General features: G+C 48.1%; 1 protein-coding gene across 1 annotated transcript in view; it reads right to left on the minus strand.

Moving 5' to 3' along the window:
- Positions 1–22526, minus strand: part of PTPRN2 (protein tyrosine phosphatase receptor type N2) — a 911136-nt gene that overhangs the window by 700840 nt on the left and 187770 nt on the right. Inside the window, exon 3 of the mRNA XM_058535313.1 lies at positions 5163–5276. Within this exon, the coding sequence (XP_058391296.1) occupies positions 5163–5276 (114 nt within the window). The remainder of the gene's footprint in view (positions 1–5162; positions 5277–22526) is intronic.

The raw sequence follows: 22526 nt of genomic DNA on the forward strand, positions 1-22526 counted from the left end.
AAGTGCCTCTGGGTGAGAGAGGCTGAAGCAGCGCACTGTATACCCACACCAGGGCTTTGCGGGATGCACACCTGTCAGGAGCATCCATGTGCATCAGCAGCAGCAGCAGTAGCAGCAGCAGCAGCATCATTTTAAGGAAAGAACTAGAACATTTCCTCATCCCTTGGAAAACGGTTATTTTTCTGGCATTTGACCTGATGCACAGAGCTAACCAACTTAGCAAAAACTTTGCAATAATCCCCATGAAAATAAAAATAGGTGCATATGATCTGTGTAATAGCTGTCATAAATTGGAAACAGAGTATCAAAATAAATAATATTTAACATTTGGAAATACTTATATTTATAAAATGTTTTAAAATATTTTATTTGATATCATTTGACCTTCACGACAGCCCAGTTTGGCAGTTTTTGAAAGCTAACATACTCTTACCAGATAATCCAGCAATCACACTCCTTGGCATTTACTCAAAGGAGTTGAAAACTTATGTCCACACAAAAACCTGCTACAGATGTTTATAGCAGCTTTATTCATAATTGCAATATCTTGGAAGCAACCAAGATGTCCTTCAGTAGGTGAGTGGATAAATAAACTGTAATTCATCCAGACAATAGAATATTATACAGCGCTGAAAAGAAATGACCTATCAAGCTATGAAAAGACATGGAGGAACCTTAAATGCATATTACTAAGCAAAAGAAGCCAATCTGAAAAGGCTACACACTGTATGATTCCAACTCAATGACATTCTGGGAAAGGAAAAACTATGGAGACAGTAAAAAGACCAGCAGTTGCTGGGGGCGGGTGACTAAAGAGAGCTCAGAGGATTTTTAGGGCAGTGAAAATACTCTGTGACACCATAATGGTGGATATATGTCATTACACATTTGTTAAAACCCATAGAATGTATAAAACAAAAAATTAACCCTAATGTAAACTATGGAAATTAGTTAATAATAATGTATCAATATTGACTCATCAATTGCAACAAATGTACCACACCAATGCAAGATGTTAATAACATGGAAAACTTTTTAGGGGTGGGGGGTGTGGGAGTATATGCAAACTCTCTATACTTTCTGCTCAACCTTTCTGTAAATCTAAAACTGCTCTAAAAAATAAAATCATTAATTTAAAACTTATATGCCTCTATGTTTAACCCCCTCCATGAAGTGTTCTCTCTGTGTCTCAAACTCACCCTGAGCACTAAACCCAATGTCTAACCCCCTGTGTGGTTGAACTGCTATGCAAACTGAATCTCCAGCTTCACAGGCTCTTTTACTCTAGTTAGGGCATTTGTTGGAAAGGAATGGATGCTAAAAACTGGGATAGAGACATATGGGCATCTTGATGAAGCTGAGACACTGAACCTCAAATTTCACCAAATCTTCTTTGCCAGGAGAAGCACCCGTTCTCTCCTGCTGAAGAGGTTAACCACGGCTTTGCCTCAAGATCCTGTAATGCCCCCCCAAAGTGGTTGCCTCATAAGGCCCTGCTGACCCTCCCCAAGACCCACCCCCACCAGCTCTCATTGCATCTAGATCTATTTCTAGACTCAAGCCCCAACAGGCCCCGACAGGTGAGGCACAAACCATGGCCCATGAGGAGTGCAACGCAGACGAAAGAATCACATAATCTTGCCAATTTATATCAACAGAAACCTGGGGAACACACGTGGGAATGGGTCTTAAGGATGTGAGATCAAAGTGGAATGAACAGAAATTGGACCTGGTCAAATTTGTTGATATGGGCCACTAAGCACAGATTCTCCATCCAATGTTTTAGACTGGGGGGCTGGAAATGGCTCTAATAGTTTCCACTGCTGGTTGACATAAATATGGACCCAAAGCAAGGAGTCTGCATGAAATGAAGCGGAATGATAGAACTTCCTTGACATGTTAGAGTCAAGTATCCAAAGGCTTAGGGAGATCGAGATGCTAGAGTGGATTTATTATGTACGACCTGCCAATGACCCTGGGAGGGTCCAGAGGACACACCTTTCACCAAGGCTATGAGCAATAAGTTCATAGGGTTGTCCCAGCACCCTCAAAGAGCTCGTGGCGAAGCCCCTTGTAGGTCAAAAATTAGAGTGGGAGCTGCTACCGTCCATCTGGAACCCCTAAGTGCAGTGAGGATGGTGGTTCCTGGGGTGTCAGGGGCGAAGTGGTGGCACTGAAGAGCCAAAGAAAGGTGGACATGGTCACCTTAAAGCATTAATCAGAAGAGTCTGGCCCACAGAGACCTTTGGCACTGAAGAGGTGATCACAGTGCTCCTAAAACTGAAATAGATGGGTGGCCTACCAGAGTCTTATGGATCTGCATAAGCAGGAAAGTTCTAGATCTACTAAACTGAAGTCACTTGAATCATCAAAACAAAGTCACAGCCCCTCAATCAATTTTCACACTTGGAAATTCCATCTCACAGACCACAGCCCCTTGAATGAAGGAGGTGAGGGACCGGTCCCCTTGAGGAAGGATTCTGCTACACAAGCCAAAAATTCATACTGTTAATCTTTGCCCCAGCCTTCTCCAAAGAGACCTACAGCCTTTCACCAGGGTGACTGCACTGAGGAAAAGGAAATAATCAGACTTTTCAGTGATTACTGGACACTGGCCCTGAACTGACACTAACACCCGAAGACCCAAAATGTCACGGTGGTCCACCAGTCAGAGTAGGGGCTTATGGAGGTCAGGTTATCAAATCCATGCTGTGGTTATTTCCCCAGTTCTGGAACGCATAATTGGAACAAACATACTCAGCAGGTGGCAGAATCCCCACACTGGTTCCCTCACCTGTGGAGAGAGGGCTATGATGGTAAGAAACCCACTAGAACTGCCTCGACTTACAAAATCCATACACAAAAACTTCTACTTACAAAATCACAAACCAAAAGCAATACCACATTGCTGGAAGGATTGCAGAGATTAATGCCACCATCAAGGACTCAAAAGATGTAGTGCTGACAATTCCCATCACACCCCCATTCAGCTCACCGATGTGGCCTGCGCAGAAGACGGATGTATCTTGGAGAATGACAGTGGATTATCATAACCTTAACCAGGTGGTGACTCCAATTGCTGCTGCTGTTGCAAATGCGGTTTCTCTGCTGGAGCAAATGAACACACTCCATGGTACCTGTTACACAGGTATTAATCTGGAGATGCTTTTTGCCTACACCTAGAACAAAGATCATCAGAAGCAGTTTGCTCTCACCTGGCCAGGCTAGCAACACACCTTCACTGTGCTGTACCAGAGTCTATCAGCTCTCCAGCCCTAAGTCATTATCTGGTCCTCAGCGGCCTTAATTACCTTTCCTTCCCAGGGGACATCAGTACACCGAGGATATTAAGCTGACCAGACCTTGTGAGCACGAAGTAGCAACTATTCCACATACATTGGTAAGATGCTTGCATGCCAAAGGATGTCAGTGGCAGAAAGGGATGCTGTTTGGGGACTTTGGAAGACCCCATAGGTGAATCACCGTGCAGACCCTTAGGATTCTGGAGCAAACACATGACATCCTCTGTAACTACTCTCCTTTTAAGAAACTGCTTTTGGCCTGCTACTAGGCCTTAGTCAACAGAGACTGAACACTTGACCATGGGCCACCAAGTTACCATGCAACTTGACTTGATTATTATGAACTAGGTGTTGCATGACCCCAGCCATTTCATAGCTCACATACATTGTCACTTCTCTGTCCATTCACTCTGATCTGCAGCACCTGCCAGCAACCACTCCACCTCCCCTGGTCCCTTTCAGCTTCTCCAGCTTCGGGGACCTGTGTGCGTTCAGCTCCCTATGAGGGCAGCTGCTGCAGGACACCTCATCACCAAGGTCAAGGCCATGAGAACAGACACAGGCTCCTGTCCACCCTTGTCCTTGATCTCCCGTCTCACATCCACCCTCCCTTCCCCACTGCCTACCCTGCAGATTTTAGGCTCCAGACACAGAGACTACAGCCCAGTAGAGACAACAACCAGCTCCCACAAGTGCGTGCAGCCAAGTTCTACAATGAATCATGGACATGGTCTCCTAATGGTTCTGCTTCTCTGACTGAACCCTAGTACAGATGGTGTCTTGGAGAGAAAGGGTGCCATGGTCCAATGACTTGGAATGAATGAATTAATGTAATTCTTCACTGCAGAATTTTCCAGAGCCTTAACAAGCCAATGTACATTGTGAACATTCAGAAGGAGGAACAGAGCAAGGACTGTTTCCCAAACCTATCTGGCCACCGACTTTTTTTTCTTGATGGAGTAACTCACAAGCCCTGTGGCAGTGCTGTGACCTAGAGCGAATGTGGGAACTCAGGTCAACAGCCGTGGGCTCTCATGCTCCCTTACTTCCAGGCCTATTCCCCTGGGAACATTTAGGTCCTGACCATGAGACATGAAGATTTCACCCTCCAAGAGCTTCACCCACAGCTCTCACCCAACACCAGGCACTGTGTTTGCAAATCAGCCTCTTGTCCAGGCTCTGAGGGAACAAGGAGAGAGGACTTTATCTTAGTAAAAGGAACAGGTCATAATGCTGAGCTTGATGATACAGCTTCCCCCCTCAATTTTAAAAATTATATATATAATATAAATTATATGTATAATAATTATATATATAATAATTTTTTAATTATTATAATTTTTAAAAATATATTCTTAGCACCCTTGTGAAGAAAACAGGTACCAGGAATCTCCTGTGACAAAACTGTATGACAAAAATTTATGTAATGACAATAGGTAAAGGCGAACTGATTTCATTGAGGTTGATCAGTGGATGGATTGGATGTGGTCAGGCATAGAAGAGCAGCCTGCCCACCAGCGGCTCTGCTCACGTGACCTCAAGCATGCATCTTGTACTCTGAAGCCCTGACAGAACTGCTGTGGTTCCCGTGCAGGCAACAGCAAACCAGGACAGCCTCTACCCCACAAGGCGAGCTCCCACACTGGGACCTTCCATGACCAAGGCTGCCTGCTGCCAGCACTCTTCTCTCCATCAGGACACTAGTTGATTTAGTCCTTTTCTAATTCCTCACTACATAAGAGGCCTGCGGATTTTTAAGGAGAAGCAAAATGTTTGCTGAGCATTCAGTGTGACAGCAGCCACCAGGAATCTCCTCTCAGGCCACCAACCCAGCATGGTTTCAGCCCAAGCCCGCCGTACCTGTGCGGGAGAGCTTCTGCAAGGTAGTTGTCAGGTGCTGCAGAACCACCGGCGACACTTCATAGCGGTATATGTCTACCACCGGAACCTTCTGGCACCTTCCAAACACTCCGTCTGTGAGAAAAGAGAGGTAGAGAAGAAAGCAAAAATGATGTTACATTTTCAGAGAGGTGAAAGTATCACACACATCCTTGCAACGTATTCTAATTGTGCACTGTGGCAAGGCTCTGGAACGCGGCTTTAGAAAGTCATCAAAGCGCTATCAGAATTTAGAAGCACTTGGAAAGTAACAGTTTATTTAAATAAAAAACAAGGCATCATGGAAAACACCAATGTGAGGGTAGAAAGAAAAGGACTAGTTTGGATTTTTTTCTACTTTCCCATCCCTTCCTCCTCACCCCTCCCCGACCCCTTTCTTTTTGTAATTTCCTGCCCATGGCTTTCAGATTTTGATGTGAAGCTTTGCTTTTGACAATCCAGTGACAAAAAAGTCAATAACATTCAGGGCTGGATTTCCAGATGAGACACGGAACACCCAGGAAGTATAAATATTAATTTGCAGAGGCCACAAGAACTGCTGAAATATTGTCCACATGGGCGCCATGTGGGAGGCGCTGGCAAATGGGGACAGACCCTGAATGACCGGCAAAGCTAGTTTCGTGGGGAGCTTTCTGAGAACGCAGCAAAGGAGCGGTGCTCACAGAACAGTGAGATGTTAATGCGGACCAATTTATCTAGCCCCATTCCATTTGTCTGAAATGACAGACTCTGCTCATAAACATCATTTCAAACCACACCTTCTAATTAATTTAGGCCCTAATTAGTCTTTATTTGGAGAATTGTTCACTTTGAGACAAGCTTCCTGTGGGGGGTTCAAACATTCAAATTACCGCCTCTCATACACACAAAAGACTAATTCAGGGACCAGTGCTTCACACACAGGGCAGCCATCTGCAGTTTCAGGCCAGGATGGAAGGGGAAAACGCTTCTTTCATCATTCACAACAGTTTCATTGCACCGAGTGTAGCTGAAGAAAGCCATTCAAATGCAACATGTTTAATTAGCAGAAACACATTTGCCCAGTGCCAGGCTGACTCAGTAATTGCTGGTCTGATACTACATGTGTGCTGAAGACGGATGGCGCCATGTGATTAGCAGAAAATCATCTTAAGTATTGCAAGCATCTCATGGATTTCTATGGGACTTTGCAAAGTGTAAAGAATCTGGGAGGACAATCTGCCCAGCTGCTCAGAGCAGGCAGACAATGGCCCTGGAGAGAAGTTAAACCTCCTGTCGGTCATCTACGCCACACTGGGCTCTACAGCATTGCCCCTCTGCCTGAGTGCCTTACTGAAATTAATGCAACAGCCACATACGGCCAAAGTGATTCCCGGTGACAGTTCTCTTAAAAGGATGGTCTCATCCCCACTGCCACCACCCAGTGAGACGGATAGTCTGCTCAGCATGAACACAGACAATACCTGTCCCTGTTCCTTTGATTTTGTTTCGCTCAGAAGACTCCATGGCTGTGGGTGGTGTGTTTATGTGAGGGGAGGAAGAGGGAGGGAGAAAGAGGGCAAGAGGGAGAAAAATAAAGAACTCTTTAGAATGCACCTGAAACTGTCATTTTACTTTTCAAATGGAAACATCTTGAAAGTAGAATCGTAGTATATAGGGACTAGAAGGAGCATTAAGACGGTCTGACCCCACACTTTACTGCTGAGGACGGAGCGTCGTGACCAAGGCCACAGGAGGGATCAGTGGCTGAGCTGTAAGGAAGAGAAGCCGGGTTCCCCGACTCGTGGCTGGAGTCCTTACTGGCCAGCACCTAACATCCGTGGGTAACCACACTTTAAAGATGGGCCTGAGAACCCCTTCCCAAGGAAACTTCTTGAATCACTCACATTTTCATCAAGAAACATGGCCAAAAACATTGCCTACTTTGGAACGTTCCAAGTAAATTATGTCCCTTCTGAAGTATAATGGCATCATTCTTTAAATTTGGTTTGTGGCATACAATGTTGTAAATACAGTCCAAGGAAAATACTAGATCTTCTTAAAACCTTTCTTTTAAACATATATTTAGAATATATATATCATAATACATAATATTGTTTGCACTTTTAAAATTGTTTTAGCCAATAATTTGGTTTTAATAATTTGAAAGTTGAAATTAAACTAACCGTTGATTGTCTTTGCCCCTAGACTGTAGCCACGCTGATGAGGTAGAGATTGACACTGTTCCCAGCACACATTTTTAATTAATAGACTTTATTTTTCAGAGCAGTTTTAGGTTGACAGCAAAATTAAGAGGAAGGTAGAGAGATTTCCCACACACTCCCTTCCTTCTCTGACACACACGCACAGCCTCCTCCATTATCAACATCTCCCACCAGATGTTACATTTGTTACAACTGATGAACCTACATGGACACATCATAATCACCCAGAGTCCATGGTTCACATTAGGGTTCACTCCTGGTGTGGTACATTCTATGGGTTTGGATAAATGTATAACGACATGTATCCATCATTACAGTATCATACAGAGTAGTTTCACGGCACTAAAAATCTTCTGTGCTCCACTGTTCATCCCTCCTCCCCCCAACCCCTGGCAACCACTGATCTTTTTATTGTCTCCATAGTTTTACCTTTCCCAGAATGTCATAGTTGAAATCATAGAGTGTGTAGCCTTATAAGATTGGCTTCTTTCACTTAGTAATGTGCATTCAAGGTTCCTCCACATCTTTTCACGGCTGGATAGCTCATTTCTTGTTATCACTGAATAATATTCCATTGTCTGGATGGACCACAATTTACTTATCCATTCCCCTACTGGAGGATATCTTGGATGCTTCCCAGTTTTGGCAATTGTGAATAAAGCTGCTATAAACATCCACGTGCAGGTTTTTGTGTGAACATAGTTTTCAACTCCTTTGGGTAAATACCAAGGAACGCGATTGCTGGATTGTACGGTAAGAGTATGTTTAGTTTTGTAAGAAACCATCAAACTGTGTTCCAAGGTGGCTGCACCATTTTGCATTCCCACCAGCAATGCATGAAGAGTTCCTGTTGCTCCACATCCTCGCCAGCATTTGGTGGTGTCAGTGTTTGGATTCTGGCCATTCTAGTAGGTGTGTAGTGGTATCTCATTGTCGTTTTATCCAACGCATTCTTCAACAATGTAATTCATCTTTATCACCATACTTAAAGGACACCACGATACAGGTGTCCTTTTTTCAAATATATACATCATATATACCTATAATTATATAGTACATATATTATATATCAGCAACAAGGCTTATTAAAAGTGATCATGACCAGAAGCAAAAAGCCTCAAAGGTCCGACAGATGTCCTATACGAGTTCACTGCCACCTTCTTGATTTAAGAAGCCATCAGTTTTCTGCATTTCCCCCAAATTGGATATATACTTAGTAGGCAAATAGAAAATCTAAGAAGTTCCTAAATATATTTGATAGAATTGGTTTTCAGTGGCCTGAATTTTGAAATCATTGCTTTGTTCTTCTGGGTTACTTTGCTAGCAGACAGGACTTCAGAGGGTTTCTAAGAAAATAATAAGGACAAGAAAAAAGACTGGAAAAGAACATTTATATCAGTGAAGCATCAGGCGAAACTGGGACTCGGGAGCTGTAAAGTTAAGGGCGATGCCTGCAAATTGACAGAAGAATAGAAGCTCACACAAATCCAGGCTGAGTCCCACTGTTTGAGGCAGTTTAGTGGAAGCGACACAATCAATGGTCTAATGGCCTCAGAATTACCAGGAGCCCTTCAGGCACTCTCCTGCATTGAGCAATTTCCATGACTCCTGCCTTGGTATCTCCAGGATGCCCACCGTGGAGATCCCATCTGGGTTTCACCTTATTCAGCATCTCCTGGTAAACGCTCATCTATTTCTGACTTCTTGTTTACTTGTCTACGTAGTGGCCCTGCACCCCATCAAAACAACCTCTTCCTCTGAAGCTGGCCTGCTCCAAGCAGCTCAACAGTCCTGTGTGTCCAGGACCCAGAGCGTGTCGTCACTGCAGCAGGCAGGCTGGGGGCCTGGAGGCTCTGAGCCTACTTATGAGATCTCACAACCTAGGTCCTTCTCTTCTTCAGGAGCTGGCATCACATAAACTGCCTGATTCTGAGATTCATCACTGGAAATTGTGTTCAAAGTGGGAGCATCCCACAAAATCACAATGTCTGAGAACCGTGGGAAATAAGAATGGATTTGCCTATTAAAATTGTGAGTTCTGCAGTCCCTCCATCATCAGCCATTATCGCCACCTATAAAATGTGCACATACATATATGTGCATGTGTCTACATGTGTGTGTTATATGTTTTGTACACATGTATATATATGTGAGTGTGTGTATATAAGTATGTGTAAACATGTGTATGAGTGTATATGTATGGGGATAGATGTGTAAATGTGTCTGCATATGTACATAGGTGTGTGTGCATGTGTGTACGTGTGTTTTATGTGTATAAACATGTGTATACATTTGTGTGAATGTGTGTTTACGTGTCTGCATGTATGTGTGCTGTGTATGTGTATACACGTTTGTGTGTGTGCATGTGTCTACATGTGTCTGTGCGTATGTGTATTCACACACAATACACAGCCTCTAACATTTGTTTAACTGCCAAACTCCCTGTGAGAACTCAAGGATGCTGCTATCCCAATGCCATAAATTCATCTAGGAAACAGATATTACTAATACCTCTGTGCCAGAAACCTGATTCCCTCATTTATTCCTCAATAAACAACTTTACTATCTTTTTTCTCTATTTCCTTTGGAAGGTTGTGTGTATTCTCTCATCAGCACACCTCTAATCATTTCAGGCCCCCTTATCTGCTACCTGTTTGCGAAGCCCCTTCCTGTACTGAGGAGTAGATTCTGCCCACACACACACTGCTCTGCCTTACACTCGACATGCAGAATAGCTGTGGGACACACACTCAGGGCAAAATGAGACTCTGTTCTCAAGGAGCTGCCAGGCTCATGGTGTAGACAGGCATCTAGCCACTAATTACATGCAAATTATTCACTTATAATTGTGATATGGCTGCAGAAGGGCAGGCTAGAGGACAGCACAAGGAGGGCACTGACCTCCTTCAACAGGCGGAGTTCCCCAGGGAAGCAGCATCTGGTGAGACTAAGGAACAGGTTGCCTACGTGGGGCTGCGAGGACATGTAGGCAAGCAGCTGGCTCTGTGGAGGAAGGGCAGTGCCTGGTCACTGGAGCTCTGGGATCAGGGGGACAGAACTCCAGGGTGTGCAGTAAGCTGGGCAGCTTACGTACAGCCTGAGGGCTTGAGGAGGAGTCAGCCTTCCTTCTGGGAGCTGCAGGAGGCTGCTGGGGCCTTGCAGGCAGGTTTTGCATTTTGCCAGGAGCCATGGGGGGGTGAAGGAACTGCTCATCCAGAGGGTGGCGGCTCAGTGAGGGTGGAGGCTGTGAAGTTGGGAGAACTGGACAGATCCACAGCCTTCGCAGAGGTGAACCCACAGGATGCCGAGGCTGCCCAGCTACAGGAAGGCCCCTTCCACGTGTCCATGGCACAGAGAGGCTCTGGGGTCAAGGGGATATTCTGAGAGATGGCCCAAACCACGTGCATTTTTTCAAAGCAGTAACGAAGCCATCTCGCTGCCATTGGCAGCGGGGGGGAAACAGCCACCGTCTTTCTAACGGTCATCAACACTTAGCACTGCCCACTGGCCCCCAGGGGACGGAGACTGTGTCCTTCCATGGAGAGGTCACCTCCCAGACCTCTGTGGGCAGTGACCACAGTAATCACAGAAGCATTGGTGAACTCAGTGGAATTCTGAGGCTGTCCCCAAGTCCCCAGTTTCTAAAATGGTGTGGACAGAGACTCCATTTTGTAATTTGGGCTTCAGTTAGACTTAGCAAATCCATTTTGCTTATTCTTTTATTATTCAGGGTCCACAATGGCAATCCTTCCCTCTATTTTGCAAAGCAGAAGCCTGGATTCTCACTGCCTCTGGAGACCAGAGTGTGGGCAGTTCTAAAGATAGAAAAAGAAGGGACGTTAGAGGTCCTGAGAAAGCAGATGGCCATCTCCCAGCTTGATATCATTGACCAGAAGTTCTGAGGAGCAAAAGCTCTATTTAGAGACATTTTTATTAACAGTCATCTAGAACTGGATGGCTAGTTTCTTCCATTGCAAAGGGAAAACACTGACAATTTTTCTGCTGGATTTTTGGAAGAATGTGTAAAAGTAGCTTCTTTATCTTGACTGGTCATTTGTTTTAACCAGTGCTATGCAGAGCACTGTTCCCACAGCCAAAATCATTTTCACTCATAAACATCACTGTCCCCTAAACATGGACACAGGCCTGTCGCAATGTCCCTGCTGCTGAACCAACAGTGCCCCCTACTCCCTTCCCCTGACCCCACTCCACATGAGTGCAACCCCTCACACATGCACACACTCTCACACTCACACACACACACATCTCCATGACAGGACCGCCCCTTACCCCCACAACCCCTCAGCCCCAACATACTTCCCTCACCCAGGGGCACTGTGAGCTCCTGGAAGGCAGGCAGCACCACAGCTCCTGCCTCTTCAGTTCCCCGCAGCATCTGATACTATGCTCTAAAACCCCTGTGGATTAAATACATATTTGTGACTGAATAACTGGTATTTTTCCGTTTGCCTGGAAGAAAACTGAGATGCCCACAGAACTTACAACACCATTAGCTAGGATCCTAATTTGTTGGAATCTCACATAGATGTAGAAGTCTTCAACTCCTGGCAGCTGGATGAAGGACCAGGGATCACTGAGACCAAACAGAGTGGGCTGTTTGGTGGAGACTGCGAATGTGGGGCATGCATCTCCACATTTTCTCAGCAAACACTGGACCTCCTCCACTTCCCCCACCACACTCTGCTCAGCCTCAGGGCGCTGGCTCTCCCCCAGCTCATCCATTCCCAGCCTCAAACATGGGGGAGGCGGTCCTAGTGGACCTCTGCTCTGGGGAAGGAATCTCATGCTCAGAGATGCTGAGCCTTCACTTGCAAGATGCCAGGGCTTACGGGGACTGCTAAGTGCTGGGCCTCTTGGAGAATGACCAAGAACCATCAGATCAGACCACCAGGCAGCCATGGACTTGAACAAGTTGGTTTCGGTCTCCCCTCGAGAGAACTGTTTTTTGCTGTTTCCCCTAGGTGATACGTCTCAGGCTTGCCTTAAGGGACATGCTAAGAAAAAAGCCTGTGGAGCATAACTGTGCACCTGCTGAGAAATGTCACTCACAGTATCACCAGCATCTCTACCATACAGATCTATGGGAGGAATCCCCCAGACCCCAGGGCGGGACCGACCACCTTCTACCTTCCAGTTGCCCTCTTACCCTTTGGCAGACAGCTCGTGTCAGGTTACTGATCTTTCTTAGTTGTGCAGGCTCTGGTGGCATTTATTTCAGTGAAGTAACCATTTTCTTTGCACCCATGATATTTAATCCTCTTTTCTTCTTTTATTTTATTTTTGCTGAGGAAGATTGTCCCTGAGCTAACATCCGATGCCAATCCTCCTCTATTTTTAATTTTATTTTATCTTATTTTATTTATTTTGTTGTTGTTGTTGTGAGGAAAACCAGCCCTGAGCTTTTTTGCTGAGGAAGACTGGCCCTGGGCTAACATCCATGCCCATCTTCCTCTACTTTATATGGGATGCCGCCACAGCATGGCTTCACGAGTGGTGTGTTGGTGCACGCCCAGGATCCGAACCCATGAACGCCAGGCTGCCGAAGCGGAGCCCACGCACCTAACCGTTGTGCCACTGGGCTGGCCCCCACTTCTCTATTTTTTATATGTGGGACACCACCTCAGCATGGCTTGATGAGCAGTGTGTAGGTCAGCGCCTGGGATTGAACCCACAAACCCTGGGCCGCCAAAGCAGAGCACATGAACTTAACCACTATGCCACTGGGCCAGCCCTCCTTCTTTTATTTTTAATGTGTTTGCTTGTTTTTTGTTTTTTTTTAATGTCATTTTTAGATTTCTTCATTATCTCTTTGGGAAGAGATAATGGGACTGGGGAATTAATAAATACAATGTGATCACCTAATTTAGATTTTCAAAGTGGGGTAATTAGCTTAGGGCATGTTTAGAAATTATTGCAATGCACATACCCATTCAATAATGTATGTAAATGGTTTATTCATGTAAACAATATGCTGGTATAAATGTATTATCTTGGTTCCCTGGAACCTCGAGAACAATGTTCTTGATTTTGGAGTGAGAAGAGATAGGCAGAAGAGGTGCCACAATCATAAAGTGTTTGCAAATGAGGGTGCACAAGAGGTGGTATTAAAATAATTACAGGCAGGGAGAAATGTAAGTCATCCATGTGCAGAATTCCTTGCGAGGGTAGGAACAGGTAGCATTCACAAGGCCTCCTTCTCTTCATAATCACAAAAGCAATGGCCCATAACATGCATTCAGGTTCTCAAATACTATATACAGTAAACAGCAAATGCATTCATTCACCTTGTGAAGCAGTCAGATGACCTTGCGGGACTAAAGGAACACAGATCTATCTAAATAGCACCTCCTGGGAGCAATGCTTTCAGGGAGAACAGGTCCCCACTCTCGGCCCGTGGGCTGTACCTGCTAAGCACCTGTCTGCCCACGAGGAAGCAAACTGCTTCATATTACATTTTATAAAACTGGTTCCTCCTGTCCCCCGCCCCTGCGTCAAACTTGGCACCCAGGCAGCCAGCATGGACGAAGCAGCAACAGCGACCCCTCGTGGCCGCCTCCTGCAGCATCAGATCCTCATCAGTGACAGACTGCAGGCATGCTTGGTCCAGCTCAGGACAAGGATGCTGGGGCAGCCAGACGCGTCATGGACCCAGAGAGGCGGCCCCATGCACTGGCGGGACTCGAGTGAGGAGATGACACGCTGTTTCCCAGGGACCCAGGGGAAGTGAGACATATGCACACCCACACGCTCACACATGTGCACACACGCTCACACGCACACCTCAAATTCACACACACACACACGTGTGCACACATGCACAAGTACACACAGTTACATGCCTTGATGTGCACACACACACCCAAGCTTACACATTCACACTCATACACTCACAGAGTGCTCACGCTCACAAGTGCACACTCTCGCATGCACACTTGTACATTCTAGCTTGCATTCACACGTGAACATTCATGCACACTCACACACCCTCACACTCTCACACTGAGAAGAGCAGCATGAGTTCCCCCAGACTGCCCCCACAAGTGCTGTCTGTCCACAGGCTTTGCAAGTGTCACCCACATGGGTGCCACACCCACCCCTCACCCTGCCCTTGTCCCAGGGCAAACCCTCCCCAGGGCTGAGTGGACACAAATAAGCTTCCCCTTCTCCACACTCATGGCACGACCCTGGACAGTCTCCGACCTCTGGGAGATGAAGACGCACCTCACCGTAAAAGGCTGTGGGGGACTGACCCAGTGAGTGCTCGGAGCGCAGGCCCAGCATGGGCGCCTGTCCCACTTCCTGCCAGATTAAAGCTGCCCCTCCTGCCCTGCAGTATGGTTGCCCCCACAAAGGATGTGCCCTGTGCACAGGCCGTACCAAGGGGCCCTGACCCAGAGGCAGACTCTTCCCTATCAGAACCAAGTCCGTGACATTAGTCCCTCGGCAGCACAAAGGCCTTGGGCTTCCTGACACAGGAGCTGCCCCTCACCCCAGAGAAGTGAAGCCAGAGGTCTACAATCCCCTGTCTGCAGGGTCCCCAACCAGGCTGAGGGACCCCCTCTCTCCATCTGCAGGGTCCACAACCAGGCTGAGGGACCCCCTCCCTCCATCTGCAGGGTCCATAACCAGGCTGAGGGACCCCCTCCCTCCATCTGCAGGGTCCACAACCAGGCCGAAGGATCTCCCATCTACAGGTCCACAACCAGGCTGAGGAATACCCTCCTTCCATCTGCAAGGTCCATAGCAGGCCAAAGGACCACCCCCTGCAGGGTCCACAACAGGCCGAGGGACACCCCCCACATCTGCAGACAGCCACCAGCACCCACCTGGCAGGCCAGCTTGGGGACCTCCATCCTCCAGTGTCCTGCTGTTTCAGGTCAGACCACGCTTTCCTTCTTTCCTGCTTCCCCTTGTGGGACTCCAGTCTTTCTCCCACCCCTCCCTCCAGGCAGCAGCTACCCTGCATCGAGGCCTGGGCCTCCCCACCACGCCGCCCAGGGCTCCCTGAATCCCACAGGGCCTCTCACATTCTCACCACGGAGGAAGGAACCCGCTGTTCATCAGAGTCCCGGGGGTGCAAGAATAAAATCCTCCCCAGATATTTTCAGAGAAGGGAAAAGTAATGACAGCCTAGAATCATTACCTCGTTGAAAAGAATTCTGCAGAGAGGGGAAAAAACTTTTCTCTGAATTGATAAAATATCCTCCACATGCATTTCTGCAATGAAGCTATACAATCATTTCTATCCTCAGGGAACACAATTCCAGGGTCCTGTTTTGGGGCGCCTGTGTGCACAGTGTGGCGGGGACCAACACAGGCACCAGCTGTCCCGAAGCTGCGAACCAGCCTTGGTCCTCAGGCTGGGAGGTGATGATGCTCTGCCACCCTCCTGTGAATATCAGGGGTCCATTTCTCCAAGAAGTGTGATGAGAGCTGGGAAGGTAAACTTGGTAATAAGCCCCAGGCAGAGTGGCCAGGCTGCACAGTGGGTGTTGGGCACCACGGTGTTGGTGGCGCTCCTTCCAGGACGTCAGGCACACGCTGTGTGTGGAGAACGGTGAAGACAGCAAGAGAAATAAAACACACCGCTACTCACTGAGCACTTATGTTGCAAGCACTTTTCTAAGCACTTGACTTGTAACAGCGCACTAAATCCTCGCCACACTCCCATGCAGCTGTTACACGTGAGCACCATCATCCCACTCCACACGACCTGGAAATTAAGGCACAGAGCAGTTTGGGAACTCGCCCCGAAGTCTCAAAGCCAACAGTATGCATCCATGATGCCCAAAGTCCTGCCCAGGATCTTCCAGAACAGCCCGCTTCGCCCTCTGGCCATCATCACCCTGAGCACTAGTTTTCCCTTCGGAACATGTGTCCCAGTTTTTGACATAGAAAACGTGGTCATCATAGTCACACTGCAGCAACAGAATGTCCTGTTCTGAAACCAACTAACAAAATCCCCGTGGTCCCATGTATGTCAGCTCTCAAAACAAGAGCTATTGTGAACCTAAGACCATGATGTGCCAGAAACCATTCTGACACGCTCGATTTGGTTAATCCTACTGCAACCTTCAGTGGTATAAACTATCATGGTCCTCTCCACGACTGGAAAACTAGGGCCCAGAGAGGTTGAACAACTTGCTGCAGGTCACACAGTAAGCGGCAGGCTGGCTCCAGAGTCCACACTCTTCATTGCTATCATGTCACCTTTCTTGTGAGGTGTGACAACTAGTATGTGCCCAGGGCATGGGGAACCAGGACCAACATTCCAGATATTGGGTAGTTCAAGAACCTTCATCACTGTGATCGCCTGAGCCCAGATACAGGAAAAATAAACCACTGGGGGCTTGAGGAGACAAAAAGGGGAGGATAGACAAGCATGTGGCTCTTTTTAGACAGTGGATACCAGCAACCAATGTTTTGAGTGGTTCTGCACTGCGCACGAGTCGCCCACAGCCTTCCGGAGGTCACTGCCCACCTCTGCACAGGGCCATGGGGCTGCGTGCCCCCACACCTCTCAGACTCTTGCCCCCACCCTGGAGGCCATGTGCACAGGAGGCAGCACCCACCAGGAATGACTCCCTTGGATGGGCAGCAGCAAGGGGCAGGACCCACTGTGACAAACCACTGAGACTCGGGGTGACCTGTGGCAGCTGTGTGCTCACCCTGATTAAAACAGGGACCACAGGCCAGTGCCCGCAGAGTTCAGGCCAGGCCTGCTTGTGCAGACGTGTGGGCCAGCCCATGCACTGCCCGGACTGTCCCAGCTCAGCTCGAGGCTGAGAACTAAACGAGGGATGGGAACATTCTCCACGGCTCAGCCGCCTTCGTATTTCCCAGGGAAATCAAACCAAAGGCAAAGCAACCAATAGTCACGCTGTATCACGGACGCCAAGTATCCGGAGAGAACCAAGAACTAAGGAATCTCGGATCTTAAGTAAATAACAATCTAGGTAAAGTATCAAGACAAATATGATTTTCCTTTAAAAAGTGAACAATGTAGGGCCGGCCCAGTGGCGTAGTGGTTAAGTTCATGCGCTCCGCTTCAGTGGCCCGGGCTTCACAGGTTCAGATCCTGGGCATGGACCTATGCACCACTCATCAAGCCATGCTATGGCAGGTGTCCCACATATAAAGAAGAGGAAGATGGGCACAGATGTTAGTTCAGGGCCAATCTTCCTCACCAACAAAAAGCGAACAATTTAAAAAGCAAGTCCCTGGTGCACTGCTGGTGGGAATGTAAAATGGCTCAGCCAGCACGGAAGACAGTATGGGGTTTCTCAGAAAACTAAAGACAGAATTACCACATGATCCTGCAATTTCACTTCTGGGTATACACACAGAAGTACTGAAAGCAAGGACTCAAACAGATATGTGCACAGCAGCATTATTCACAGTAGCCAAGAGGTGGAGGCAACCCAGGTGTCCATCAACAGATGAACAGATATGCAAAATTTGGTCCATCCATACAATGGCATATGATTCACCTTAAAAAGGAAGGAAATTCTGACACTTGCTACAACATGGATGAACCTTGAGGACATCATGCTGAGTGAAATAAGCCAGTCACAAAAGGACAAATACTGCATGATTCCACTTATATGAGGTCCCTGGAGGAGTCAAATTCAGAGACAGAAAGTAGGCTGGTGGGTGCTGGGGGCTGGGGGAGGGGGATGGGGAGTTAGTGTTTAATGGGGACAGAGTTTCCATTTGGGAAGATGAAGAGTTCTGGAGATGGATTGTGCTGATGGTTGCACAATAATGTGAATGTACTTAATGCCACTGAACTGAACACTTAAAAATGGTTAACATGGGGCCGGCCCGGTGGCACAAGAGGTTAAGTGTGCATGCTCCGCTGCGGCAGCCTGGAGTTCGCTGGTTCCGATCCCGGGCACGCACCAACACACGGCTTGGCAGGCCATGCTGTGGCGGCGTCCCATATAAAGTGGAGGAAGGTGGGCCCGGATGTTAGCCCAGGGCCACTGTTCCTCAGCAAAAAAAGAAGGGGATTGGCAGATGTTAGCGTAGGGCTGATCTTCCTCACACACACACAAAAAAATGGTTAACATGGTTAATTTTATGTTATGTATATTTTACCACAATTAAAAAATTGAAAAAAGGGCCATGCTGTGGCAGCATCCCATATACAAATTAGAGGAAGATGGGCATGGATGTTAGCTCAGGGACAATCTTCCTCAAGCAAAAAAAAGAGGAAGATTGGCAACAGATATTAGCTCAAGGCGAATCTTGGCCAAAAAAAAAAAAAATAAATTCAAAATAAAAATAAAAGAATATGATAAAGCAATACACTCTTAAAGAGCAATGAGGTATGTGGATAATAGATGTTAAAAGTTTTCATGGGCAGCAAGGCCACCTCCAGTGGGAGTGGCAGAGGAGCTGCACGGGCTCCTAAGGTCAGATGTTGCTGCTGGTGTCACAACTACAATCATGCCTGGGTGACATGCTTTCCCTGGGGGCATACATGCATTTCCAGTAGTCAGAATGAGTTTAAATGTAGTTCAGTTCAGGCTGATGAGCACACATTTGGCGCCCCTTTGTCCACAAGCTGCGGCCCAGCAATCTGCATTCAGGGAAACACTGCCACTCAGGAGCATCAAGACTTCACCAGGACCTGAGTGCCTCGGAGCAAAGGCCCAGGGACAGGACTGGCTCTTGGAGAAAATCGGGGCTGATCAGGGAGGGCTTTCTGACAGAGGTGGGCCTGTGGCTCTATACTATCGCTGCCAGCTGCAGGCAGCCGGGAGGCCGTCCCCAAGGGCTGCAGGTAAGGCGTGTGCTCAGGAGGGACTCATGACTGCTCCTCCACACCTGCACAGAAGCAGCTGCAGCTGGGGAGGGGCTGCCTCCTAGCAGGCACAGGGCTGACTAATGCTCCAGCACTGGGCTGCTGTATATCTAGGACTCCTGGTGCAGCAGGGAGAGCTGGCTCGTCACAGTGAAAGCAGGACTGTGTCATGTCTGTCATGTCTGCACCTCAACAAGATGCATCCCCCCATCAAAATGGTTACGTGCGTGATTGTTCAATTATTGCTGGCAACACTTGCATCTGGAGTTTGAATGCTAATTACACTACCTGGAATTTAATACAAGAAATTCTTTGGGGTGTTAGTTGAAATGCCATGCAGGAATTTGGAACTGCATACAAACATGGAAAACCAGACTTTTCTAGCTCTAGAATAAGCAACAGTAAAAACCAAGGGGCCTCACATATGACCCTCCCCCCACCAAGAAAGAGAAGGAGAGGCTGGACTGCTGGAGGTGATATGTTCCTTTTAGTTCAACTTGAATAAAACAACAAGCTGAAGGCACACGATTTGGGATGCACAGGACTCAAAAGTAAGTGCTTTTGAGAAAACAGAACCCAGGGGAATCTGAGACTCATCCGACAAGAAATCACATGCCTGCCACATGCCACTGTCTCCTGGAAATTGTCCTTCCCTCGAACCCCCCCGCTCTGTTTACAAGGTGGGACCCCACAAGCTGATAAAGGATACCATCCCCAACACAGAGCCTTGTGCGGGGAGCTCAGACACCAGACCTCCGCCAGGCTGTGTTTTATCAGTTCCCAGGCTCGCCCTTACAGACAGGTCATGAGGACAAAGCACAGCCCTTCCATCAATAAAGACTCGCAGTAAAGCAGATCGGAGCGTTCTGTGCCTCCGCAAAAAGCATCTTCAGACTGGAGGGCTGCACTGGTCTGCAGAGAGCCGGGAGGCCTGGTGAAAGGAAGGCTCTGGCCCGTTGGCCTGGTTGCTACTCGAGCCAGCCAGAGACCCTTCTTCCAGAGCCAGTTGGTTGCTGGCTGCCTGGCCCCTCCTCCCAGCAGGGCCCTGGGGACCAGAGACGCATGTCAGTAGACCGTCACCCGTGCTACCCTCAGGTGTGAACTGTGTAACTTGGTTTTGGAAATTTCTTCAGAGAATAATCAGATCACATTGGAACCAGCTTCCAGACCCACATGGATCCCATTAAAAAAAAAACAAAACTGCACTTTTGAGGTACCCGTCAGCATCACAATTTTATGCAGAGATGGCTCTCGGAAGCACGCTGGCTCACAGCCAAGGGCAGAGCCAGCATCCATGGTGGGCACCGCAGAAGGGGCACTGGAGGCCAAGGCGGGCTTGCACCACCCGGACCGTCCCCCCGCGTGTGGCTGCCCCTGCAGGACTCACTCTCAGGCAGAAATGGGCTCCTGCACAGCCCCCTCCTCAGGCAAAGCCTTGGCATGCGTGGCCACCCCCCACACACCATGGCAGGGTCCGCTGCATGACCTAGTAACTTTCATCAGCAGTGGTTAAACTCAGGCAGTGGAACTTTCAGTGTTGAGGAGAGAGGCGCACTCACTTCCTACCCTGGCCAGCTGCCTGGAGCAAGTGTCCATGAGTGCTTCTACCCCTGACCCCACAGCTGGCTTTGATGCGGTGTTTTCCAGAAATGTCTGGATAGCCGTTAGAACAGCTCCTTCCTCCTCCTTCACCTCCTTCTGATAAGTACTGAAAACCAAATCGAGATCAGGTCTGTGCAACACTGCTGCTCTTTCACGGCTGCATTTAAACTTCTTATTGACTTCTGACCCCTGAAGACCAGACCTGGCAGCTGTCGTGTTTGGAGCGCTGGAATAGAAAGTTCTGGGCCTCAGAGCTCTCCAGGCAGGGCGGTTGGGGTAGTCTGGTATTGGTGATCCTGAGCACAATGTTGATTACAAAAATGAATCACACCTGAGCCTCAAAGCACTTAGCCCTTCCTGCAAAGCAAACTCACCTCTTAATATTACAAGCCATGGCGTTCAGTCACTAGAGTCTAAATGCTTCAGGTGGGAGCAGTAATCGACTTTCAAATGGAGACATTAACCTTCCTGAACCGCTTTTCTCATCTTGGGCAGCGGCTCTACCTGTCCTGCTCTGTTCCAGAAACGAGGATTCCGGCCCGGCCACCTGCCAGGCGCTGGCTCACCACACCTGAGAGCCTCCCGACCATAGGTCACACCATGTGATTTTTAGAATAATCAGGGTTTTTACTGAGAGCTGAAGAGAAAGGTAGCACGTATTTTATTCAGGCCCTTTTGTCTCACAGATGAGAAAACTGAGTCCCGAGGGATTCAGCAACCTGTCAGGGTGGTCCTCATCCTTGCCCACAGCAGAGCCCATCTCCCCCTCACCACAAGACGCCGCCTGCAGCTGCCATCCTCACTCTTGGCCCTGGTATGATAGTCTAGCATCCACGCTTTTCCTTTAATAGAAAACAATGGAATAAAATTTAAGGTCAGAGTCGAAAGACACCACATTGCTTTGGGCTGTGCAAACAGTCCTAAAAGATACTGGCTGGACACTCCTCACTTTGCTAAGAATGTTGTTGAAGCTACAGCTCAACACTCACTTCACGCCTGACAGACTGCATTTGCCCCCCACCCAAAGCCATCCGTTGTCCTCTGAGCTCCGCTGAGAACACAACAGGAGCACCAAGCAGGGCCCAAGGAGACCGCGTCTAGCCCCAGTTTTGCCACCAGCTTGCTGTGCAACCTTGGGCAAATTACTTCACTTCTCTGTGCCTCAGTTTCCTAAAACACAACAGCTGAATTAGATATTTTCTAAGATTCTTTCTAGTTCAAATGCTCTGGGTTTGCATGAAAACACTTGTGACTGTCTGTACTCCAGTTTGTCTGAGTGGCAAGAATCGCCCACCTTCATCTCATTCTGAGAGGCATCTGCAGCCCACTCCCTGTCGGCACTCACTCCCCCCTGCACTGTGCCTGTCTGTCCACTTGCATCCAAAGAGATGAACAAACGCAGCTCCCGCAGCTGCAGACCTGCGCAGGGCGACCACTAGCAGTGGCCCGACAGGCAGTCTGTGCCCAAGACCACGCTCGGTGGGTGGGCAGAGAAACCTGCAGGCTCCTACCAACCGAAAGCAAGTCCTCAAAGCGCCAGGTGCTGCAGAGCTGCTCCAGTGGCATCCAGAATCCAGTGTCTGCCATCTGGATGCTACTGAAAGTGCTGGTCCTCACAGGCCGACGACACGAAGCGCAGACCCAAAGAACGCACGGCAGCGTGGAGAGGGCTGAGCCCCGTGGCCACTACAGAAGGTGCAGGCAGAAGTC

The sequence above is a fragment of the Diceros bicornis genome, chromosome 3 (assembly GCF_020826845.1).
Source record: "Diceros bicornis minor isolate mBicDic1 chromosome 3, mDicBic1.mat.cur, whole genome shotgun sequence".
NCBI classification, from domain to species: Eukaryota; Metazoa; Chordata; class Mammalia; order Perissodactyla; family Rhinocerotidae; genus Diceros; species Diceros bicornis.